This window comes from Podarcis gaigeae (assembly GCF_964106915.1).
Source record: "Podarcis gaigeae genome assembly, chromosome: 7".
NCBI classification, from domain to species: Eukaryota; Metazoa; Chordata; class Lepidosauria; order Squamata; family Lacertidae; genus Podarcis; species Podarcis gaigeae.
In genome coordinates, this window is record NC_139683.1 from 82,538,305 (window position 1) to 82,564,500 (window position 26,196).

At 48.2% G+C, this 26,196-nt stretch overlaps 1 protein-coding gene across 1 annotated transcript in view; it reads left to right on the forward strand.

Annotated features, from left to right (window-relative positions):
- Positions 1-26,196, forward strand: part of ADAMTS16 (ADAM metallopeptidase with thrombospondin type 1 motif 16) — an 86,069-nt gene that overhangs the window by 48,828 nt on the left and 11,045 nt on the right. Inside the window, exons 16-20 of the mRNA XM_083749675.1 lie at positions 1,386-1,630; positions 3,501-3,639; positions 13,607-13,733; positions 22,686-22,887; positions 24,006-24,200. Coding sequence (XP_083605801.1) covers positions 1,386-1,630; positions 3,501-3,639; positions 13,607-13,733; positions 22,686-22,887; positions 24,006-24,200 — 908 coding nt within the window. The remainder of the gene's footprint in view (positions 1-1,385; positions 1,631-3,500; positions 3,640-13,606; positions 13,734-22,685; positions 22,888-24,005; positions 24,201-26,196) is intronic.

Sequence of the window (26,196 nt, forward strand, 5' to 3'; positions counted from 1 at the left end):
ATGCAAAATTTGGTTATGATAACGTAAGAGGTGTCCAGAGGCATATGGAATAGACAAGCAATTTCCCAAAATACAGTAGTACCTTGGAAGTTGAACGGAATCTGTTCTGAATTGCTGTTTGTTCCTCCTTATCAGTGTTACGGAGTGGGTTTTCGGTTCTCAGACATGGACCAGGAAAGCACTGACTTGTGCCTAGTAAGTGTGCAGCCAAATTTAAGCGTGGATGTGCCCCTTGTCAGAGGCATAGGAAGAGGGGTGCGGGCCACCCCGGGTGCCAACCCAGAGGGGGGGGTAACAAAATCCCCCCTGGGCAAATTGTCCTGCTGCACTGCGATCAGCCCCCTGCCAGGAGGATTGCGCCACAATCGGACACCTTCCAGGAGGATCACACTGCCACACCGCAGTCGGACCCCCAAGTGGATTGTGCCAATGTGATGATTGCTCCCGTGGGCAGATCACCCTGTCCCTGTGGGCGGACCACCCCACCCCCGTGGGTGGATCGCCCCACGGTGCGGAGCGGCTAGCTCCGACTCTGCCCCTTGTATACTAATTCCCCTTGTCCCCTAATAATACAGGTTCACCATCACATCCACCCACCACCAACACATGTTAAAATAGAGCTGGGTAGATTCCAAAACTCTCTTTGAAAACCCTGCTTTTAACCCAAGTAGGAGAGGATAGAGGAAGGGAGAAGCAGGGGTGATAACCATGCCACTTGGGTATCATGAAAACAATTCAGGCAAGATCCATGGACCACCATACTCTACATCCCTACCTGGAGTGTGTTCTTTCCTGCCCAAAGTCTGCAAAATCAGGAGCTGGAGTGACCTGCACTATTGACCAGTGAGGGAGCGGAGGACCAGGTTCCTAATATTTAATACAGTGGTACCCCGCAAGACGAACGCCTTGGAACGAACGCCTTGGACGAACGCCTTTTTCGTTTTCTTAGCCGCTTCGCAAGACGCATTTCCCTATGGGCTTGCTTCGCAAAACGAAGCTTGCCCCGCAAGCTCCGGGGATAGCGGGGAAGCGCAGCGCGTCTTCCCCGCTGTCCCCGGACGGTCTCCATAGGAACGCATTGATTGATTTTCAATGCATTCCTATGGGAAACCATGCTTCGCAAGACGAAAAACTCGCAAGAAGAAAAAACTTGTGGAATGAATTAATTTCGTTTTGCGAGGCACCACTGTACAAGAACTTTATACAGGCTGCCAGTCACAGAAACTAATGTTGCACACCATGAGGATTCCAACTTAAGTCTCAGCAGCAACAGAGCCTTAAAATTAAACAAGAACTTGATGAGTGAATAATTCCCTTCTGGCTCCCCACCTTCATGTGGTGCTGGGTAGGATACTGAACTCAGTCTCTCTTCCTCCTTTGTCTAGAGTACTACAACCTAGTTACTATCCCTGCTGGAGCACGAAGCATCCGTGTGTATGAAATGAACACCTCCAGTTCCTACATTGCTGTTCGGAGTTCCAGTAAAAAATACCACCTCAATGGCTACTGGACTGTTGACTGGCCAGGGAGATACACGTTTGCTGGATCTGTTTTTGACTACCGAAGGCCACCTAACCAGCCAGAGACATTAACTGCTCCTGGGCCGACAAATGAAAGTGTGGTAATAGAGGTACGTTACGTTGTGATACTTAAGTTCCATGGTCCAAATGTAGAGAGAACATTGTGCAGTTACATGACATGGCCTGTCCCAGATAAGGAAAGCATGCGTCTGATAGTTATAGGCCGTCTTCTGACAGGTTGTGTGCCCACAACCCAAGACTTCTCTTTTTTATATATACAATTTATTAATTTTATGATAACAAAAAAACAGCTAAAACAAAACAAAAACATCAAAATCATACTACTTAATTAATTGACTTCTCCTCCTGGTTCCATTTTTTGTACTTATTTATACACGTGCATTGAGTCTTATACTCTTAACTATCTGATTTTAAAACCTTGTGCATATTATTACATTTGACCTCTAAAAGTTCAACTAACGTAGAAGCCAATACACAAAGCTTGCCTGAACATTTCTCCCTTTTTAAAGAGAAAATAAAAAAGAGCAATGTCCTTTTTCTTTCTAGGGCTTCAAATTGTCTAGCGTGTCCACCATTTGTTCATTCATTTGTTTTGCCAATCTCCTTCATCTTCTTTGATGATGGCTTCTTCCTTCTATGGAGGTGGGCTGGTCTTGGCTTGGGGTCCATTCTCAGATGTAGGGACAAAGTCTTTTGCATGGTAAATCCATTAAGTCCTGTACCTTCCAAAATAATAGCTTCAATTTTTTGTTAACAAAGGTCATTTTCAACATATTCTTCAAATCTTTATGTATCACTTCCCAGGCTTTCTTAATAACTTTACATTGACACCACATATGGTAGCCTCTCATACCTAACCTGAGACTTCTCCAGCACCGAAGTCATGGCTGCTCTTCCCTTCAAGTCCCTTCTACTTCTAGGAGACAGTGTGGGCTGGGGAAGATGGGGAATCTACTGACCCGTCCCTCATCTCAAGTACCCCTTCTCCACCTTCCTCCTCCTCAGACTGCCCTGACTCCCCCTCCTCCCTTGGCTCCTGACTTGCAGGTGGCATGGCACCCCATAAACAACTAGTCCCCTCTCCTGGGTCACTCCAGTGGTCCCCCACCTCTGCCTCGCCAGTCCCTGACATTAGAGCATGTTACTGTTGAATCATTCACTCTCTGCCTAACCTTCCTTAATCGGTTGTCGTGAGGATAATTTGGGGGAGGGGAGGAGAACTAGGTACACCATCTTCACCTCCTTGGAGGTCCAGCTGGCATATAGATGTAATAAATGAATGAAGACAAATTCAGTTACTATTACTGGGTAATATCCAATCAACATGTTCCATCAGTGTTATGCATTAGTTGAGCACCGCCCATTGTTGCTGTTGTAGTAAACCAGGGGTCAGCAAGGTTTACCGGCCATGGGCCAGATCACTCCCATGAAGATCGTCTGTGGGTCGGGGCGGCACAGCACGACACCGGAAATCACTTCTGCGCATGTCCGCGGTACCGGAAGTCGCTTTTGCGCATGCCCAGACGCCAAAAATTGTGCCTGTGCAGAAGCGATTTTCAGCATCTGGACATGCACAGGTGTGATTTCCGGTGCCGCTCAGCGAGTCCCCGTGCCGTGCTGCGCCAGTTTAGCACAGCATGCGGGGGACTTGACGAGCGGGCGGCTCAGTTTGGGGGCGGCTTGGGGGCCGGTAAAACAGTCTTCATGGGCCACATCCAGCCCATGGGCTGCATGTTGCCGACCCCTGTAGTAAACCTTTAGAGTTTGCTTTTTATATTAAGCAATATATAAATAATAGCTTAACAGTAAGTATATAAAAAAATAGTAAAGCATTAGAAGGCATACTTTCTTTTCAGAGATTCCTCATTCAGGGAAACTCTCTTGCTAACTCCACATTCAGAATTTCAGCAAATGCTAAGCCTATGCTGCTATCTTTCCCTCTTTTGTTTTGTTTCTTAGCTTCTCTCTCAAGGCAAAAACCTAGGAATTGGCTGGGAATATTCCCTTCCCAAGGCAGAAAGTGAAAAAATGACAGCACTGAAGCCTAACTATACATGGGCCGTCACCCATTCCGAATGCTCCGTCTCGTGTGGAGGAGGTAATGTATCTCTGAAATGTTCAAAAATACAGTTTTATTGCAGACCACAGACTCTTTCCTGTCCAGGAATAGCCCTCACTAGGCACTTCCAGGCTGCTCGAAAATGTAACCTGTAGGAATAGAAAGCTCATTTATGGGCTATATAATTAGGTTGGCTCCTACGTGTTATGTTAAATATGGCGATGGGGGGCACCCAATACTTTGCTACGCTGATCTTCACTGTGCAGAAGAAAGTATTGCTTTAACATGACACTAGAAGAAGCAAAACCAACCGATCATACTTCTAAGACTTCAAGTGTTTCCACATGTCACTCTGAAGAACATTATTAGCTGGACACCGGGAAGTAGAAGGAGCAGCAGTAACCAATTAAAGAGAGGACTTCCTTTTCTGGAAATTCAGAACCACTGTTTCTGCTTTAGTGGGATGGTAGCACTTTAGGCCCAGTTCGTCTTGATGGGCAGGAATGGCAACACACTTGAACCTGTCATTTGCAGGTGATAAGTGCTCTGATTCCCATGGAAGAGCCTTTTCATTCCCATGGCCACTCTGGCTTTTCCTTCCTTGATGGAGGACGTATCCACACTTAGCTTTTGCCCTGCCCTTTCCAGGCAAGAGGTCTGTGCTTTAACACTCCCTTGTCCATGTGTTGGTTTTTTGTTTTGCTTTTGCCCTGAGCTTTCCCCACAAAAACCTTCTCTTTAGCGCTGAATCGGAGCAAACATCATTCTACCATTTATCCATCCTGGAGACCTCTGACCCTTTCCCTCTGTCCCTTCCTCCCTACTCGTCCACTGGAGATATCAGTGTTGCATGGTGAGTTCCCCCCCCCCAGTGGAAATAATGACACATGACACAATTATTAAGGTTAATGGGCTAAATAAGGCCACAACTTTAGTGGTTACAGGTGATGAGCGGTATTGGCTTGGGCATTGGACCTAACCAACTATATCTGACTTCAGCCCGTCCGCTTGAAGTCCGGGAAGGGGTAACCACCAGTAGGGGGCGTCCTGCTGATGCACATCAACAAGGAACTCCCCCGGGGTCACCAATAGGGGGCGTGCCTTTGGCCCTCACCTCCCCAGGCTTCAGACAGGGCCACGCCCCCCAGAATCCTTTACCGGACTACCCTTCAATATGCAGGGCAGGTGATGGTGCTACCTCCCCTCTTCCATCTACAGAACAATACCAATCCCTAACCACCAATACCAAGAAAGTTGCGATGATTTTGCTATGAGGTAGGTGAAAACCAAGTGGCTGGTGCCAATTTGCCAAGTGGAAAAATTCCTCCCAGGCCCCTCAACGGCAACCAACCAAGGTCCATAGCAAGGTCCAGGAACAAAAACCTTAAAGGGCGGGACGGTGGGAAAAGCAGGAACAGCTGGCAGGCAGCAAAGAAGGAAATCCCCGGCCGCGTCCTGCTTTAAATAAGGCAGGCCACATCCCCAGAGCCAGCCGATTGGCTGGCCAGGAGGTGACGTGGCCGGGAATCCCCCCAATTGCATGGGGGGTAGGGCCGTGAAGCCCGCAACTCCACCTCCTCCGAAGGGCGGAAGTGGTTTTGCTTCCACCATTCTCTGTTTCTGCTTCCTGGCTCCTCCTTGCTTCCATGCCAATGGTGGGGCTTCCCTGCTGGCAGAGCTGAGCAAAGAGCTTCATTCGAAACATCTCCATCAGAGTAGACTGGGGCTTTGGATTGCTCTGTGAAGAAGGAGGGTTTCTTGTTTCCTAGCTATGCTTCATAAAAAGTTGGTGGTAGAGGCAAACAGCTCTACCTCTCTTTTAAATCAGAACCAGTGAAGGCGGTGAAGGTCCTGTCTGAGTGTCTGGAGGCAGTTGGAGGATGGATGGCGGCTAACAGATTGAGGTTGAATCCTGACAAAACTGAAGTAGAGTTTTTGGGGGACAGGGGGTGGGCGGGTGTGAGGGACTCCCTGGTCCTGAAAGGGGTACCTGTGCCCCTGAAGGACCAGGTGCGCAGCCTGGGAGTCATTTTGGACTCACAGCTGTCCATGGAGGCACAGGTTAATTCTGTGTCCAGGGCGGCTGTCTACCAGCTCCATCTGGTACGCAGGCTGAGACCCTACCTGCCTGTGGACTGTCTCGCCAGAGTGGTGCATACTCTAGTTATCTCCTGCTTGGACTACTGCAATGCGCTCTACGTGGGCTACCTTTGAAGGTGACCCGGAAACTGCAATTAATCCAGAATGCTGCAGCTAGACTGGTGACTGGGAGTGGCCGCCAGGACCACATAACCCTGGTCCTGAGAGATCTGCATTGGCTCCCAGTACGTTTCTGAGCACAATTCAAAGTGTTGGTGCTGACCTTTAAAGCCCTAAACAGCCTCGGTCCTGTATACCTGAAGGAGCATCTCCACCCCCATCATTCAGCCTGGACACTGAGGTCCAGCACTTAGGACCTTCTGGCGGTTCCCTCATTGCGAGAAGTGAGGTTACAGGGAACCAGGCAGAGGGCCTTCTCGGTAGTGGCACCCGCCCTGTGGAACGCCCTCCCTTCAGATGTGAAGAAAATAAGCAGCTATCTTCTTTTTAAAAGACATCTGAAGGCAGCCCTGTTTAGGGAAGTTTTTAATATGTAATGCTGTATTGTTTTTAACACTTGATTGGAAGCCGCCCAGAGTGGCTGGGGAAACTCAGCCAAATGGGCGGGGTATAAATAATAAATTATTATTATATTATATATAAACAGGATCAGGCCTGAGGACTGGATGGTGAAACTGGGGGGGGGGGTCAAAACTGATGGATCTTGGGCTTCCAGTGGCCTATCTCTAAGGTGACCCCATGAACATTTTGTGTGTGTGAATGTGTAGCAAACACACACAGACATATACACTTGCCCTCAGATGTGGATGCTTTCAGCTACACTGCTTTGTATTCTGAGAAGGTACCCGGACACAGTGGCGTAGCGTGGGTTGTCAGCACCCGGGGCAAGGCAAGTAATTTGCGCCCCCTAACCCGGGGCAAGGCAAGTAATTTGCGCCCCTAACCCCTAACCTGCCGTCGCTGCCAGCTTCTTCTTGCTGCTGCCTGGGCTGGGATATTTACGGTAAGGTAGCCACGGCGGCGGCGGCGGGTCCGTGTCAGGTGATCTGAGGCGAGTTGCCGCTGGCGCTGCCGCCCAAACGATGCCGCTTGCTCAGAGGAGGAGGAGGGCAGAGAGGCGAGGAAAATGCAACATGGCCCAGCAGCAGCAGCAGCAGCAGCAGCAGCAGCAGCAGCAGCAGCAGCAGGAGGGCTGTGAGGAGGGGCTGCCTGGCGCGCGGGGACTGTGGCAAGCACTGAGAGCCGCTGCCTGCCAGACGCCTTCAGCACGGATGCGCGCACAGCTCGTCGGTTCTGCGAGACATGGGGCTCTGCTACAGCCTGCGCCCAAGGCTCTTCGGCGACTCCAGAGGCGGCGAGCGCGCCCCCCCAGATGTTGCGCCCGGTGCGCCCGGCCCCCGCTGCACCCCCCACGCTACGCCACTGCCCGGACACCAAGGCTCGATTTCAGACAAAGAGTAAATTGTAAGATGCCAGAGTTTGAGCAGCCTCCATGTGGGGTGATAATCCTGTTGCTTGTTCTCTGTGAACATCTGCCACCTGGTTCAAAAGACCAAAACACGGGGAAAAGAAGAGCTGATGTCATCAAGAAGGTAAAGGTCAAAGTGACTGTGATTCCATCAGAAGCTGAAGCTGGTCCTTGTTTCGGCAGCTCTAATGCAAATACTTTTCCCTTTGATCTAAGGCTGCTATGCTTGTCAAACTGTAACAGTATTTTTAAGTGATCAGTTTGTTCCCTAGGAGAAAAAAACCCCCCTTCCTTTCATCTTTTCGACTTTTCATTTACAGTAGATGTGTTACAATCTCCTGGATCGTTAGGATTAGTTACTGATACATTACTGAATTTCACATGGCTAAAACTGGAACTAAACGCTCGGCAGCCTGCGTGTTTTTCAAAAGTAAGCAGCCAGGCTTCTCTGCTAGAAAAGGAAGGGAAATTTTCAGGGGAGAAGCCAAGGTTGGGAAGGAAGCCACTATTCTTATCGCTGGAGCTCTGGATATTAAAGAGCCAAAATAATACAGAACAGAAAGGCAGCTGGAGTGGGAGGTTGCAGAGGGGAAAGAGTGGAAACCATTAAGCACACAGACATTCACTGCGCTTTACACACATCCACTGGCTGAGTAGAGAGCAGGCGGGGGCATGGCTGGCCTGCGTCCCAGGGGGCGTGGCGCGCATCCCGGGGGTGTGGCTTGCCGTCCCCGCAGGGGCGTGGCCTGCGTCCTGGGGGCATAGTGCCTGGTGTGCTTGGGGGTACATGGCACATGTCTGGGGGGGTGGCTGCGATGGTGCCCCCCTCCCCGATGGTGCCAGGGGTGGTGCACTCTCCCCGCCCCCCCCATTCCTCCGCCAGTGCACAAATCCACGGTGAGACATATATAGGTTGCCAGATATTTAGTTGTCATCTAATTTCCCATGGGTCACTTTGTCGTTGACAGCAGCGATTGAAGGTTTATTGTCATACCTCGGGTTAAATATGCTTCAGGTTCAGCATTTTCAGGTTGCGTTCTGCGGCGACCCGGAAGTAACGGAACGGGTTTGTTATGTACTGAGTTGAATAGGATCCAAACTGCAGCAGTCTGATTGGTCCTAGAACAATAGGATACAAATTGCAGCAGTCTGATTGGTCCTAGAACAATAGGATTCAGAATGCAGCAGTCTGATTGGTCCTAGAACAATGCAGCAGTATGATTGGTTGGCAGGAACCACCCAATCATGCTCCAGATAGAAGTGAATCCACAACCTGATTGGCTTACAGTAGAATTCCGGAATTAGCCAATCATGTGCAGCCCATTGTGTAAATAATGTATATAAAGCAGATACTTTGAGGGGACTTTCATTCATTCCTCCTCACCACTATGAGCTGAATAAAGAGCATGAAATCACTTTGCGACTCTGAGTATATTTCAGGGTTACTTCCGGGTTTTGCTGCTTGCGCATGCACAGACGCTCAAAATGACATCACATGCATGCGCAGAAGTGGCAAGTCGTGGCACGCGCAGACATGGGTTGCTTTCTGCTCAGGATGCGAACTGGGCTCCGGAACGGATCCCGTTCGCATCCAGAGGTACCGCTGTATTTCTTCTGCTTGGGGGGAGGGGTTGTGAGGGGTGTCTGTTTCAGTTTGCAAAACTCCTCTCAGACCATCTTGGTGCAATGAGCTGCTAGCCCTCAGGGAGCAAACCCAATCCCTTGAGGCCGAGGTAGCTGGTTAGGAGAAGACGAGAGCCAGAGAAGTCGGTTGGCAAGGCCTTTGGAGATACGCTAGCAGCATCCCACTGCCAAGGCGACAGCTTCCCTGCTGTCCTATAAAATGAGGATCTTGGAGGAGGTCAGGGCCACTCTGGGGAAAAGGGAAACAATATTTTAGAAGAGACCCATTCCTTGTGGGAGAAACCTGATATCGTCTATGGAGGATCCCCCCAGCAGCAAGAGGGATCCTGGTAATACAAGGGTGTGATCATTATATGGGCATAAACCACTGGGTTTGTGAAGGGTGCGTGGATTACCTCCTGGTGACTCGCCTGCCTGGTGTAAAGTTTGTGGATGTCACACAAATAATCTAAATAAGAATGGAGAGGAGTCCATGGTCATCTTGGAACATGCTGGCATCTGTGGCCTGAGGAAATGTAGTTGTGTAGCCCTGGAAACTAAATTTAGGTTGCTACGTAGGAGGTTACCCAGGACCTTCAAGGTAACTTTCTCTGAAATGCTAACTGTTCCCTTGCCAGCTAGACAGGAAGAGCTAAGACATGGGTAGGCAACCTAAGGTCCGTGGGCTGGATCCAGCCCAATCGCCTTCTCAATCTGGCCCACAGACGGTCCGGGAATCAGCATGTTTTAACATGAGTAGAATGTGTGCTTTTATTTAAAATGCATCTCTGGGTTATTTGTGGGGCCTGCCTGGTGTTTTTACATAAGCAGAATGTGTGCTTTTATTTAAAATGCATCTCTGGGTTATTTGTGGGGCATAGGAATTTGTTCATTCCCCCCCCCCCCATAATACAGTGGACACTCAGGTTGCGAACGTGATCCATGTGGGAGGCACATTCGCAACCCACAGTGCCGTGTCTGCGCATGCATGGGTCGCGATTTGGTGCTTCTGCACATGCACAAAGCGTGATTTAGTGCTTCTGCACATGCACACGCACCAAAACCCGGAAGTAACCCATTCCGGTACTTCCGGGTTCAGCGTGGTGCGCACCCGAAAACGCTCAACTTGAAGCGTCTGTAACCCGAGGTATGTCTGTATAGTCCAGCCCCCCACAAGGTCTGAGGGACAGTGGACCGGCCCCCTGCTGAAAAAGTTTGCTGACCCCTGAGCTAAGAGGATGGTGCCATGAGAGCAATACAAAGAGGCCAAAAAAACATGTCTGGCAATTTGGAGAGAAATGCCATGTACAAATGTTTATATGCTAATGCTTGAAGCTGGTGTTCTGAAGTGTTTTAGAGGAGAGATTCTACCCCAGATTCCATAAAGTGAACGGCGGTGGCATGGTCATGACAAATGAAAATGCAAAATTCCTGTAATTTTCTAAGTCAACTGAGTTGCAAATGGGTTTTCTTTTTCCTGGAAACAACATGGAAATGAGTTGTAAGTTTCTGCTTGGTGCCACTAAATTTCAAGGAGTGGATTGTACATCATGTGAAAGATCGCATAAAACATGAGAATTAACGAGTAAGGAAATGTCAGGAAGGCAGACATCTGCTTTATCTGTGCAGATGAAAAGGCTGTGGTTGCCTTCCCTCCCAACGCTTGCTTCTCAAAACAATTCGGAGTAATTCCCTCTTGCTGGAACTATCCTGTGCTGTCACTGTTATCATTTAAGCCTCTGAACTTCTTGCTCATTAATTGTGCAGACAGCATGTGACGGGCAAGTCTATAAAATGCATGACCAGTTTGTCTGGAGGCGCAGCAAGCCACACATTGTGTAACAAACAAAAATAGCCGAGCTCAGCACATGAGGCAGACTGCGGAGGCAGGGAGGCCTGATAATAGAAGGGGAATAAATGGTGGGATAGAATGCTTCCAACACTGGGTGAAGGGTTAAGTCGCCTCACACGCCGCCTTTTATTGGTAGTTTTGAAAGGAATTTACGTTCTGTTTTCTTTGTGTCAGGAGAAAGCAAGTTCATTCAAAGTGCTGCGAGGTAACAAAAGTATGCTGGCAAGCAGATCTGTGAGGGGAAGTGGGGGGGAAATACAGTAGGAAAGGAGTTGGTCTCTGCTTGTCTACAGGTGACTCTTTGAAACATTTCCTTCACTGTGTTCATGGGACTTTGCCTTTCATAGAGGATTCTCCATCGTGTGTCTGAGCAAGCAATGTGTGGCATGTTCTTGAGTTATTAAATAAACTTTGAGAGGCACTGCCACCTTGCCAACCCCCCACAGATAAGTGTCTGTGCCAGCAGAGGAGAAAGAAGGTGCAAGGCCAAAGGGAGTTATTGGGGAAAGCATCACCCATAGGTTAGCAGGATGTTCTTCCCACCCTCTATAGTGGCCTGAAATCAGTGGCGTAGCGTGGGGGTGCAGGGGGGGCCGGCCGCACCAGGCGCAACATCTGGGGGGGGCGCTCGCCGCCTCCGGAGTCGCCGAAGAGCCTCGGGCGCAGGCTATAGCAGAGCCCCATGTCTCGCGGAACCGACGAGCTGTGCGCGCATCCGGGCTGAAGGCGTCCGGCAGGCAGCGGCTCTCAGCGCTCACCGCGGTCCCCGCGCGTCAGGGCCGCAGACGGCGCGCCAGGCAGCTCCTCCTCACAGCCCCGCCGGCGCCACTGCTGCTGCAGCTGCTGGGCCATGTTGCATTTTCCTCGCCTCTCTGCCCTCCTCCTCCTCTGGGCAAGCGGCGTCGTTTGGGCGGCAGCGCCAGTGGCAACTCGCCTCAGATCACCTGACACGGACCCGCCGCCGCCGTAGCTACCTTACCGTAAATACCCCAGCCCAGGCAGCAGCAAAAAGAAGCTGGCAGCAGCGGCAGGTTAGGGGTTAGGGGGCGCAAATTACTTGCCTTGCCCCGGATGCTGACAACCCATGCTACGCCGCTGCCTGAAATGCTGACATTGATCTAGGGCAAGGCCTCCTTATGAAGATCAATTGGGGTGATGGAACAAATGTTTAAGTCCAGTGCGCACAGGGCCAAACTGCGCATTCCTTTTGCAGATACTATATGTCCATGACTGTACCGTGTAGCCCTGTGAATGTAAGGCATTGCTTGCATGGGTCCTGTTACATCCACCACATGTAAGACTGTTGAGCTTTGAGATGGACAGCTGTGCAGTGCAGTGTGCAGTGCTGCCATCATACATGACCACACGGCCCTTCCTCAAACCTGACCTCCATACGATGTTGGACTACAAACCCCATCATCCCTGACCACTGGCCATGTCGGCTGGCCACGATGGGGATTGTAGTCCTAGGTTAAGGAAGGCCTCTCTGCACACTTAGATCTTTGTCTAAAGTAAGCCTTCTGGGAATGATGCCATAACACAAAAGGCATGCAGTGACTATCAAACACACTGCGTGGAACACGCTTGCAATCTAAACAGCCACCACACAACTATTTGTGTGAACTAGACCCTTCCCATTATACAGGCACCATCCCAGCACTCTTGATCTCTGTAGCTCTATTTCTGCGTAAGCAAATAAGACTGAAGTGTGATCAGATGCCCCCTGTCCTGTTCTGTTGTCCCTCTGTGTGGATTGATTTTGCCTCTTGTTGCACTCTGCTACCCTACTAGCCACTTGGAGAATTTTAAAAATTCATTTAGGAATCGGTGCATGCTTAGTTTGCTACAGTTTTCTGTTGACATTCTGTTGACAATGCCATATGTGCATTGATTTTAAAACTCTGTGCAAGAAGTATTGTTGATGTGATCGTGCAATTACATGAAGATTTGTTGTTGTCATGTGATTTAATCAATGCCCATATGCACTCCTGAGCTTCAGCAAACTGCATACATGGTCTGAAAATTAAAAAAATAATAATTGGTGGACTGAATCATAGAATCACAGAACTGTAGATTTGGAACGATTCTCTAGGGTCATCTAGCCCAACTCCCTGCAATGCAGGAATCTCAACTAAAGCATCAGTGACAGGTAGCCATCCAGTCTTTCCTTGAAAAGCTCCAATGATGGAGAGTTCACCACCTTCTGAGGGAGTCTGTTCCACTCTTGAACAGCTCTTACCATCAGAAATCTCCTTTCTTGTAACTTGAAACCATTGATTCAGGTCCTACCCTCCATAGCAGAAGAAAACAACCTTGCTGCATGATTAGCTACTTCAGAACCCCCAAATCCAGAGACAAGTTTGGATACAGAGAATTTTGTAAATATTCCTAAATATGCTACTCTAAGAGAACACTTGTTCTCTTCTGCAAAAATCTGAAGCATTTCCCTGATCTGGTCATTGAAATTTGCTCACATACATCCCTGTGAATGGAAAGGAAACCAGGTATTCTGGAACCCTCTCCCCAAAAGCTTAGTTTTATGCAGCTATACGTCACAAAATCTCTTAACCTCTTCGCTAAAATAACCACGATTCAGGTTTAGATCCCAGTTATGTCCGTAAGAGAAGAGCCATGGGTGGGAACGAGAGGGAAAGAAAGAGGGACTGCAGAAGGGGAAGAGAACAACTGTGGAATAAGCATCAGAGGGAAATCTTATATATGATTACCAGAGCTGCTCTGAGATAATCAGTCATGTAATTAGTAAATACCTAAGGAAAACACCAGACTTGTTTATTTGAGCTGGGCACCCAAACCACAGGAGGCAATCAGAAAAACGAGGTTGCTATTTACATTGGGTTATGTAAGACGTACATGGTGGATTTGAGATAACCAAGAGATTGGGTTTCGGGTGCAAGCAGCTGTTTGCAACTTGGTACTAGCCACCTGTGTTCTTTTGTATGCAGGTCAAATGGTCACAAAAGCAAGTTGCTACAAAGACGGGCAGGTACAGGTAGATGCTTCTTTCTGTAACCCCAAGACTCAACCGACTCCTGGAATTGCTCCTTGCAAAATGGCAGCCTGCCCTCCCAGGTAATAAAACCCATCGCAAATTGTGTGTTTCCTCTTGGCGCATGCATTTATTTAAAAATGTTTGCAACACAACTTTTTGAGGAAAGGTTTCCGAGGCTTTTCCAGGGAATGTTATTGAGGTTTTGTTCAATCTGCACTGGCTTCCAGTTCGTTTCTGGATAAAAATCCGAGTTTCTAATCACTGATTATAAAGCCCTAACCTGTTCCGAGACCAGGGGATTTGAAGGGTTGCCTTTTCCGACTGTCGGGAACTGCCCAGGCTAGGACCAGAAAATGTTGGCCCTGTGTATGGCTGCCCGGTCCCCAGTTTAACTCACTTCAGCCATGAATCGCTTTATTAGCCTCCAATTCCTCTTCTTTTTCTTTCTCCTTGTCCTAACCCACCGCCTGTAATATGGAAATACAGTGGTACCTCGCAAGACGAAATTAATTCATTCTGTGAGTTTTTTCGTCTTGCGAATTTTTCGTCTTGCGAAGCATGGATTCCCATAGGAATGCATTGAAAATCAATTCATGCAAGACGTTTTCGTCTTGCGAAGCAAGCCCATAGGGAAATTCGTCTTGCGAAGCAACTCAAAAAACGAAAAACTCTTTCGTCTTGCGAGTTTTTCATCTTACGAGGCATTCGTCTTGGTTTCAGAACAGTCTGGCAGTCTGCTTGGCAGGGGGTTGGACTCGATGGCCCTTGTGGTCTCTTCCAACTCTATGATTCTATGGAGAATGATTTGGTTTAGAAACTCCAGAAAACTGGAAGTAGTGTCCCGGTTTGAGAACTTTACCTTGGTCTAAGTACAGAATCCAAACGGTGGAAGGGCACCAGCAACGGGAGGCCTCATTAGGGAAAGTGCACATCAGTTTAAGAACGGATTCGGTTTAAGAACAGACCTCCGGAATGGATTAAGTTCGTAAACCGAGGTACCACTGTAGTAGTAAGCTACCTTAAAGGTAAAGGTAAAGGGACCCCTGACCATTAGGTCCAGTCACGGACAACTCTGGGGTTGCGGCACTCATCTTGCTTTATTGGCCGAGGGAGCCGGTGTACAGCTTCCAGGTCATGGGGCCAGCATGACCAAGCCGCTTCTGGCGAATCAGAGCAGCACAAAAAACTGCCATTTACCTTCCCGCCAGAGCGGTACCTATTTATTTACTTGCACTTTGACATGCTTTTGAACTGCTAGGTTGGCAGGAGCAGGGACGGAGCAACGGGAGCTCACCCCGTCGCAGGGATTCTAACAGCCGACCTTCTGATCAGCATCTGCTGTCATCTGCCTCGTGCTCTTCAGCATCAGGAGATGCTGTGCAGACCAGACTGGCCTGGGGAAGGTTGCCCTGGCCTGAGCAGCATCACAAAAGCAGCCTCCGCCTCCTCCGACACTGTAGACGTATTTCCAGAAGTTCTGCAGCGGGAGGAGGAAGAGGAGTAGTGATGTTCCGGGTTCCAAGTAAGTTTCCTTCCATTTTTTGACCCTGCGCTCTGGTGTGAGCCAACTGACTCAAGCCACAGCACAGAACCAAAAAAAAGCACCAGAGCACAGGAGCTAAAATGGGACATCTGGGATGGGATCAGAAGCTGGGGTGACTTCTGTCCATCCAGGATGTCCCAGTTAAATCGGGACACTTGGGGGTATGCTATGGAGCAATAAAATAAGCCCTCCAGGTGTTGCCGACTTTAGGTACCATCAGCCCCGGGAAACATGGGGCATCATGGGAGTTGTAGTTTATAATATCTGGAGAGCACCATGCTGGCTATACTTTTGACAGAGAGCGGTTGCCAAAGGGCTGTGCTTTCTGCTCTCTGTGTCTTTTGATGCTCAGGGGTCATTTTTCACATGACAAATATGACTTCTCATCAGGATCTTAGTTGTGTTAGCGTATGAAGGAGGGGGGAAACGTTGAATAATGGAGATAGAGAGATATCACATTCAGGTTTGCATGCCTCTTATCAAATATAACAACCAAACTCTCATTTGGGATCCTGCAAGAAAAAGTAATAGCAGGGACGCAGGTGGCGCTGTGGGTTAAAGCCTCAGCGCCTAGGACTTGCCGATCGAAAGGTCGGCGGTTCGAATCCCTGCGGCGGGGTGCGCTCCCGCTGCTCAGTCTCAGCGCCTGCCAACCTAGCAGTTCGAAAGCACCTCCGGGTGCAAGTAGATAAATAGGGACCGCTTACCAGCGGGAAGGTAAACGGCGTTTCCGTGTGCGGCTCTGGCTCGCCAGAGCAGCGATGTCACGCTGGCCACGTGACCCGGAAGTGTCTCCGGACAGCGCTGGCCCCTGGCCTCTTGAGTGAGATGGGCGCACAACCCCAGAGTCTGTCAAGACTGGCCCGTACGGGCAGGGGTACCTTTACCTTTACCTTTAAGAAAAAGTAATACAGTCGAGAATAAAATATCCTGCAGGAAAAAAGTGCCTACCTAGAATTGCAGTTTCAGAAAGAAGCATACTGTTTTTAATTTTTAGTCACTCCAGCACTTTGAGGACACTTCTAATTTCATTGATCCTGAATCATCGTAGTGAAATAGTTATTTAATCACAGCACATGTTAAAATGGGCAAGCAGTTATATCATGGCTCTGCGTGCACATATAGTGCCTTACATCATTTATGTGCACTCTCTCGAGTTAAAAGAGACATCGCATTGCCGTCTGAACCTTCCAGACATCATTTCTGGGTTCTACATGGGATATTTTAGAATTCATGGCTGCACGCCCTGAAGGGGTTTGGCTGCAGTCCCAGATTTGAGCATTTAAGCCAGCTGAGCTAGCTCATGAAGTCTATAAATATTAGGCTTACACCAGAGCAAAGCTTAAGCTGCTTGTTAAATTGCTGAGCATAATCAAAACTTGTGCAGCGTAAAACATTTATGTAACGTTCTTCTCATGGGTAATAGAAGATGATGATACAATTCCAGTTAATTCCAGTTTAATCCTTATTTATCATTATTATTTATTGATTTGATTTCTCAGGTCTAAGGAAACACACTCACTTCATTTGGTCTAACAGGAAGTGATGGCAAACTGTAGAGCAGGGAGTGGCTAGCCCCAGGTTTGGGGGCTGATGGAACTCGCATGAGCAATTCACACATGTACACAGTACCAGTAAGCTATCATTTGACCATAGGCTTATCCACACTTAGCTTTCCTTTGCGCCTTCCAAGCACAGCCCACATGTTAAAACTCAGTGTTCATATACCTTTTCTTCCTTTCTTTCTTCTTCCTTTTTCTGCTTGGTAGGTTTCCCTGTGAAAACCTGTTCTTTAAAGCTTAACTGGAGCAAATGGCAATCCGTGAAAAAGCTGAATGGACATTTGCTTCAGCTGAGCGCTAAAGAGCGGGTTTGGATGAGGAAAGCTTGGAGCAAACAATAAAAAATAAATGCCTGGATGGAGAGCTTTTAAGCACCAACCTGTGCTTAAAGGTACCTGTGGATAAGCCCTTACAGTGATATTCAAACTAGGCCACTAACAGCAATGTTTGGTTCGGATTGAAACAAGGTGTTCTGTGGTTGTGTGACAGAAATGACGCATCATCCCCCCTGACATGACCATTAATTAGGCCTGAGCTGGCGTAGTTGATAGAAGTAAATGAGAGGGAATTTTTAACAGGAAATGATTGACAGGGACCCTTTCTCATGTGACCTTTTTGGCATGAGAGCCCTTTATGGCATGGTTCTTTCCCATGCAACAAAAGTAATCTTTTAAGAAAGAACATGCTGCACCATATAGAAGGAGCTCATCCTGCAACTCCTTTCCAAGCTGCTGTTGCCCATTGTGGAAACTGCAGGTCAAGTCACCCTATGCATGCTTATTCAGAAGCAAGTTCCACTGAGTCCATGGGACTTACTCCCAAGTAAGTGCATACAGCAGGGCCGGGGATCTTTACCAGCTCAAGGGCTGCAGGTAATAATAATAATAATAATAATAATAATAATAATAATAATAAATACCCTGCCCATCTGGCTGGGTTTCCCCAGCCACTCTGGGCAGCTCCCAACAGAATATTAAAAACACGAGAAAACATCAAATATTAAAAACTTCCCTAAGCAGGGCTACCTTCAGATGTCTTCTAAAAGTCAGGTACAGTCATACCTCTGGTTGAAAATGTGATCCGTGCAGGAGGCATGTTCGCTGCATCTGCGCACACGTGTAACGTGATTCGGCGCTTCTGCACATGTGATTGATATCATGTTGTGTTTCTGCGCATGCGCAAGCGCCAAAACCCGGAAGTAACCCATTCCGATACTTCCAGGTTCGGCGCGATCCGCAACCCGAAAACGTGCAACCTGCAGCGTTCGTAAACCAAGGTATGACTGTAGTTGTTTATTTCCTTGACATCTGATGGGAGGACATTCCACAGGGTGGGTGCCACCACCAAGAAGGCCCTCTGCCTGGTTCCCTGCAACCTCACTTCTCGCAGAGAGGGAACCGCCAACATATGCAATGTTATCTGAGCGGTACAGGAAGGAGCAAAGCTACGGTGGTTTGCACAGTGCAAAAAAGGGACTGGACGACACTCCAAGTAGAACCAAGTGGTTGCAGAGTGTATAGGCTACACCAATGAAGCTGTAGGTAGTTGGGGGGTCACACTTTTGAAGGCGCCCCCATATAGAAAAACAGAATTTTCTCATAGACATAGGGAGGAGGCTACTGAGATAGCTGTAAAAGCAATTTCTGTGCTCAGCCCCCTTTCACTTGATTTCTTGCTCCTGTTTTCATAAATATCAGCAGAACCAAAGCCGTCTATTCAAGGCAGGGTTTGAGGACAAAATGATGAAGACAGAGAAAAAAGATCTCTTGACTTTGACTTGGTGAGATTAGCAGCCCTGAAACTAAGTCCTAGTTCAGGATTTGTGTCCAGTAACAGTTTGGTGTTACATGCTTCACGGAATAATACGTGTTTGCGTGTCGAGGTCCCCAAGCCACCCCCCAAATAATTCACAATGCACACTTAATTTTTGTTTAAGGTTTTTGGCATAATATTGGCCACAACTTTATTTAAATACAAAACCGTGAGTGGTTGTTTAGGCATTGGTTAAGACTATCTGTCCCCCCGCCTGGGGACAGAACTGACTTCCGGGCACCACCGAAAGACAGTGCAGGGGAAAGCAAGTCGGGGAGAAATGGAGCTGAGTCACAGACCCTCAATTCTCATCCGCATGCTCCCTGAAGGCTTGCCGGCCCTAGTCCCATTCCAGGGATTGGACGAAAAGATGGCAAGCCCCAGGATTCCTTTAACAGAATTCCCTTTCCGCAGCAACCATGGAGGGGCAGGCCCAGCCTATCCTAACCCCTCCTCCACCAATTTATAACCAATGCCTAACCGCAACCTTACAAGTTGTGACGATTTGCTACGCAGTAGGCAAAAACCTGGGACGCAGGTGGCGCTGTGGGTTAAAGCCTCAGCGCCTAGGACTTGCCGATCGAAAGGTCGGCGGTTCGAATCCCTGCGGCGGGGTGCGCTCCCGCTGCTCGGTCCCAGCGCCTGCCAACCTAGCAGTTCGAAAGCACCTCCGGGTGCAAGTAGATAAATAGGGACCGCTTACCAGCGGGAAGGTAAACGGCGTTTCCGTGTGCGGCTCTGGCTCGCCAGAGCAGTGATGTCACGCTGGCCACGTGACCCGGAAGTGTCTCCGGACAGCGCTGGCCCCTGGCCTCTTAAGTGAGATGGGCGCACAACCCCAGAGTCTGTCAAGACTGGCCCGTACGGGCAGGGGTACCTTTACCTTTACCTTTAGGCAAAAACCAAATGGCCCAGCCAATCAGCCAGATGGACAAAATTCCTACCAGGGCCCTGCCCCGACGGCAGACGACCCCATGACAGGCATAGCAAGGTCAATGCAACAACCCCTTACTCAAGGGCGGGTGGGCGGGTGATCCGTTGCACACAGCAAAGAGAAAGCTCCAGGCTGCGTGCAGAGTATTTAAACATTTTACCCCTCCCACCAGAATTGCAACATAACTTTTACCCCAGCAACCCAGTGAACCAATCACTGCCCCAGGCCATCTTTAGAGACCCTGCCTGGTAACAGAGGGGTGGCTCAGCAGACCCCACTGCAACACGTGGTCTCCATGAAGGAGAACACACTTTACAGGAAATAATAATAATAATAATAATAATAATAATTATTATTATTATTATTATTATTATTATTATTAGTTCCCCGCCCATCTGACTGTGTTGCCCAGCACAAAATATTCACAAGCGTAGTACACACACTGTTTCACCTTGGAGTGAATTGTTGTGCATTCATGGTTTAGGCAACAAGTTTTGAAGAGAGGGGGGAGAGAGAGGGGAAGAGATAGCTGTGAAGCAGAACATCCCAGACGTGTTGACGGGAATGTTTTAGGTCACTTGCAGAGGACTTGGGTTACTGCTCCAGGTTTCTCTCTTTCCGCACTCTTTGCCAATCAGCTGTCATCATCTGCCGGCCTTTTCCATGCCAAGTTCTGATATCGGGCAGTAATCTTGGGGGAAGAGAGAAAACCATGGGCAGATTCCCGAGGCTGCCTGAAGTCCGCTCCTAAGGTCAATGACTAGAACATCTGTTCAAACAGCAGAACAAGGGAAATTGTGAGTGCAGAGTGTCCTATGATTTCTGTCTGCGTTTCATTACTGGTTCCTAGATACAGTGGCAGAAGCGGAACATGTATGTGGCTGTTAAAAACAGCAGAAAACACGGCTGGAGGAGTCTAAACAAGCTGTGCTTACTGTTGTATATTGGGTTTAACACATTTTATGTTACAAGGCAGGGATGCGGGTGACGCTGTGGGTTAAACCACAGAGCCTAGGACTTGCCGATCAGAAGGTTGGCGGTTCGAATCCCCGTGACGGGGTGAGCTCCCATTGTTCGGTTCCTGCTCCTGCCAACCTAGCAGTTCAAAAGCACGTCAAAGTGCAAGTAGGTAAATAGGTACCGCTCCAGCGGGAAGGTAAACGGTGTTTCCATGCACTGCTCTGGTTCTCCAGAAGCAGCTTAGTCATGCTGGCCACAAAATGGTCAAAGGCCTGGAAACGATGCCTTATGAGGAACGGCTAAGGGAGCTGGGCATGTTTAGCCTGGAGAAGAGGAGGTTAAGGGGTGATATGATAGCCATGTTCAAATATATAAAAGGATGTCACATAGAGGAGGGAGAAAGGTTGTTTTCTGCTGCTCCAGAGAAGCGGACACGGAGCAATGGATCCAAAGTACAAGAAAGAAGATTCCACCTAAACATTAGGAAGAACTTCCTGACAGTAAGAGCTGTTCGACAGTGGAATTTGCTGCCAAGGAGTGTGGTGGAGTCTCCTTCTTTGGAGGTCTTTAAGCAGAGGCTTGACAGCCATATGTCAGGAGTGCTCTGATGGTGTTTCCTGCTTGGCAGGGGGTTGGACTCGATGGCCCTTGTGGTCTCTTCCAACTCTATGATTCTATGATTCTATGACCCAGAAGCTGTACGCCGGTTCCCTCGGCCAATAAAGCGAGATGAGCGCTGCAACCCCAGGGTCAGCCACGACTGGACCTAATAGTCAGGGGTCCCTTTACCTTTACCTTTATGTTACAAGGCGTGGTCTACCCAATTGTACAAGCATTGGTAGACGAACATTCTAATGGCAAGTAAGCGCATGCACTTTCAACTGCACTTTCAACTGTCAACAGTCATTTCTTGTTGGGCATTATTATTGTGTTGTCCAGTCAGTTCAGTTCTTGTTTTCCTGTGAGTGAGCTGTTGTCACTGACACATGTTAAATAAACGTAGTTGAGGAACTTTTACTGCCTTGGGCTTCTGACTTCTTCCGAACATTTAACACTTACCAATATGCGATGATGGATTGAGGGGGAGTCCCCATCACACTGAATTATTTCTCTCTTAGCAGCGCTGAGATGCGGGAGGGTGCATGATGTAATCTGCACCTTTCTTCTAGAATGTTGTATTTTGAAATGTGCAATAAAAAACAAAACAACATTTGACAGTCCCCCCCCCCCCCAAAGCATATCATGAATCAGGCAGGAAGCTACTGATTTGCAAAGAGCCATCCAGCAAATTCATGACTAAAGTGAGCCTGATGCAAAAATGCTTCGTAAACTGCAAATGAACAACATTTGACAATAACTCAAATTATTCATGCGTACCGTTTATAATAATTTGAGTTATTGTCAGTTACTATGCATATGCAGGTCATCGTTTCAATAATTCATTTGCAGTTTATGAAGCATTTCTGTATGCTTCTGTTGTGCTGAAGAAAAATTTCATGACACAATGTATATCTGGAATCACTGTTCACTAGGTCTGTTTGCGGACCACTTTGGCAGCGTTGGACGTCATAAAACAAAGATTTATGGCTTGTTTTCACCAGATAAGAATTTGACCCATTGCTTCTTTCAGAGACTCGCATAGTCTACAAAGACTTTCTGAGACTTATAAGTTTATTTGGTTCTATGTTTTCAAGAGAATCCATCAAGAGTGCATTTTTTGTGATTTTCAGAGATTTATAAGATTTCTGTTTATTTGGTTTTGCAGAGAGTGCATATTTCATATATTTCATACTGTTCAATGTTCTACATAGATTATATAAAGAGTTTATGTTGACATCACATTGTTGTACTTGGTCATTGTGTTGCCTTGGATATTACTGATAATTATTTGCAACACATAGGCTGCGCTGCTGCTGCTCCACATCCATCTTGAGCTCATTTGCCTGTCTGCATTGTACCTTTGAACTGTGGCGATGCCTGGATTTGAGGATCGAAAGATGAGTGTGTGTGTGTGGAAATGCCTGACTTTTGGGTGGTTGCTTTCTAAATATAAGAGTGCCACCCATTTTTCCAACACCACTTTGGCTGCATCCACCATTGGCATGTGTCTCAAAAGTTTGCCCGTGGGGGAACATGGGTGCAAATAGATTCCTTGCCCCTGGTATCGTCCCCCAAGGCTAAATGCCTTTCTTTGAACCTTTCCTTCTTCCTCCTCGTCTAGCTGGTCTGTCGGCAACTGGAGCGAGTGCAGCTTGACGTGTGGAGCAGGCGAGAGGTACCGCTACGTTCGCTGCATGCAGAGAATTCACTACAAGCCAGAATGGGTGTCGGATTCTCTTTGTCGATTCCCGGCCCCAGCCAACAGGGAACTCTGCAACAAACAAAACTGCCCACCGACCTGGAGTGCTGGGTCCTGGTCTGAGGTAAACAAAATCCACAGGAGTTTTCATCAAATATTGGAGCTGTTCCGACAAGTCCGCTTACCCTTTTAGGTACGGCGGCGTTGCAGGCGGCAATGCCTTGTATCACAGGATCCGGCGTGGGGGCTACAGATGATGGAGGCTCTCCTTCCAGCTGGAAGAAGCTTAGAGTGGCTCTTTACCAGCTGGGTATTTGGATCTAAGCCTCCCTACAAACTGACCAATGGCAGGCAGGTTTGGAGGCAGGACCCTCCTAGTGGGTGGGCTTGAAGGGGCAGGTAGGCTCCCCTCAGGTCCACTCCTAGGATATTTAAGGTGCCCTGGCTGAGCCCCAGCACAAAGAGCTCCCACTATTCACTCATGTGCTCCAGACTTCCTGTTTCCATGTGCAGTCTGATAGGTAAGGTAAAGGATCCCTGGACAGTTAAGTCCAGTCAAAGGCAACTATGGGGTTGCGGCGCTCATCTCGCTTTCAGGCTGAGGGAGGTGGCGTTTGTCCACAGACAGCTTTCCAGGTCATGTGGCCAGCATGACTAAACTGCTTCTGGCACAACAGAGATGGAAGCCAGAACACACGGAAACGCCATTTACCTTCCCACCACAGCGGTACCTATTTATCTACTAGAACTGGTGTGCTTTCGAACTGCTAGGTTGGCAAGAACAGGGGTAGAGCAATGGGCGCTCACCCCATCGCGGGGATTCGAACCACCAACCTTCTAATCGGCAAGCCCAAGAGGCTCAGTGGTTTAGACCACAGCACCACCCGCGTCCCTTGCAGTCCAGTAATATGCTTCCAAGTATAAATTAGTCAGGGTGGAGTGTGTAGAACGGCAGCTGCCGTGACGATTTGCTTGTAGACATTTGACTTCATTCACATGGTGGTCCTAATGTTCTAAATCTGATACATTTGTAAGAATATTTTTTCTTAAAATATTTTTCTAACATGCAGTAAATTTAGTGGTGGGTTGTTTTTTTATTGAACTGATTAATGCCCCGGATTTGTAAAAATAAAAAAAGTATCCTACTAACATCTTTCATTATGTCTTGATTCCCTCCCACCCACCTGCAACTTCTGGAAAGCATCAACCCCTAAATGTTTGTATCCCGTTCCATTTTCTCAGTGCTCTCGAACATGTGGGAAAGGCTGGAGGAAAAGAGTGGTTTTGTGCAAAAGCTCCAGTTCTACTCCCTGGGCTCAGGTTCTGTCCGATGCTGCCTGTGCCTCAGAACTGAAACCGAAGATGCAGGAAGCCTGCCTGCTGAAGCGATGCCACAAACACAAGAAGATCCAGTGGTTTGTGTCCACATGGACCGAGGTGAGCAAATGGAGAGGGCATTTCTATTCATTACAACTTCTATCTTAAACAGAATTTCAAACCTGCAGAGAATTTATTTCCAGATATGTGCACTATAGAGCACATCTTTAAGCACATTTGTCTCCCACACACAATTATAACTTATGCGGAAAACAAGGGATTTTAAAAAATGCTATCTCGTCAGGGTTTCACAATGGGTTTTCTGCAGATCTTATCCAAGAAGAAACTGTTGCGTGTTTAGACCTTCAAACCTCCCCCTTAAATAAATTCAGACAAGACTCAAATTTTAGTTTTGGTTTTTGGCAGAATTTGGGCCACAACTTTATTGATTACAGCAAGTGAGTGGTTGCATAGGCTCTGGTTCGACTAGCTCCCTGCAGGTAGTGCTGACCCAGGGCACCAGCATAGGTGAGCCTAGGGTGAACACCCGGATAAGTGGAAAGCCATACAAATGCCCCCCCCCCGACTCAGGCACAGGCACAACCCCCTCACAGGGTTGACCAAACCATTGAGTCCCTGGATTCCTTGAACAGAATACCCTTCACATAGGGATGGCGAGAGCATTCTCCCATCCCTATCACCTGAACTAGAGCCTATCCGCAACCTTACAAGTTGTGACAATTTGCTACGCAGCAGGCGAAACCCAAATGGTAACAGCCAATCATCCAAGTGGGAAAATTCCTGCTGTGCCCCTGTCCCAATGACACACAACACACAACGGCATAGCAAGGTCAAGCGCGCAAGCCCTTAATATAGGGTGAGGTGGGCGGGTGTTCCAATGCACGCACCAAAAGAGGAAGCTCTGGGTCACATGCATAGGTATATATAGGTCCCTTGATCCATTTAGCCTGCGTCCCATTGGCCTGATTGAACCCTGTATCAAGGGACCTACCAATCGGGTGTTGTGGCTATCCAAATGTACCCACCCACAACACAGGGTTAGGTTGCCAGGTCTCACTGCAACACGTGCCCTCTTTAAGGGAGGACCCGATCTACTGGAAATAAAAATAACACCTTGTCTCCCATAACACTGTGGAAGAGCCAAGCTTTGACTTTTCATCGAGTAGCGGTTCCACACAGCGCAGATATGCTTGCGGTATCAATCGTTTGTCTCCTTCAGCAAATACCCAAACTGTCATGGCAGGTGCATGCCCTTCCACAAATTGGTTTGTGTGCATCAGGGAGCTTTAATAAGACACATGTAGACAGATGTTTAAGGATATACACCTGCCATTCACACCCCTGCGACCAACAGGATTACGATGTAAACAATGTGAAGCTGGATCAGACCCAAGGTCCATTAGCTGGTTTCCCACTGTAGCCAACCAGAAGCAAGTCGCAAAGGCAAATTACTGTTTTATCTGTAAGTTGCCTTGAGTCCCTTTCAGGGGAAAAGGCGGGATATAAATAAATACGTCATTATAATCCATGTAGCGGCAGCAGTGCACTGTACATTGTCACTCCCTCCAGCAGTGACCAAAAGCAGTGAGTGCAGGCAGTTAGTTATGCCCAGAACCGGCCCACCCATGAGGTGGGGTGAAGGAACCGCTTCAGGTAGCAGATTCCACTGATTCCGCCCCCGCCAGAGAAGCAGACCAGGTAAGGGAGGTGGCAGAGTGATGCAGCACTGCTTGTTGGTCTCCCCCACCCCTGGGGCAAAGAGAGACCCACACCAAAATCTATGGAATTCCCTCCTTGTCCCCAGATCTTATGAGAAGTCTGATAAGGAGGGCAGGGAGCAGCATCTTACGAGGGGCGTCTCTAGGACTAAGGTGAAACAATGAAGCTCCCTTGTCAGTCTTTTGCTATTGGCTACTGCATGTTGTTTAAGTAATCTTGTAGGTTTATAGTACAGTGGTACCTCGCAAGACGAAATTAATCCGTTCCGCGAGTCTCTTCGTCTAGCAGTTTTTTCGTCTTGTGAAGCACGGCTATTAGCGGCTTAGCGGCTATTAGCGGCTTAGCGGCTATTAGCAGCTTAGCGGCTTTAAGAAAA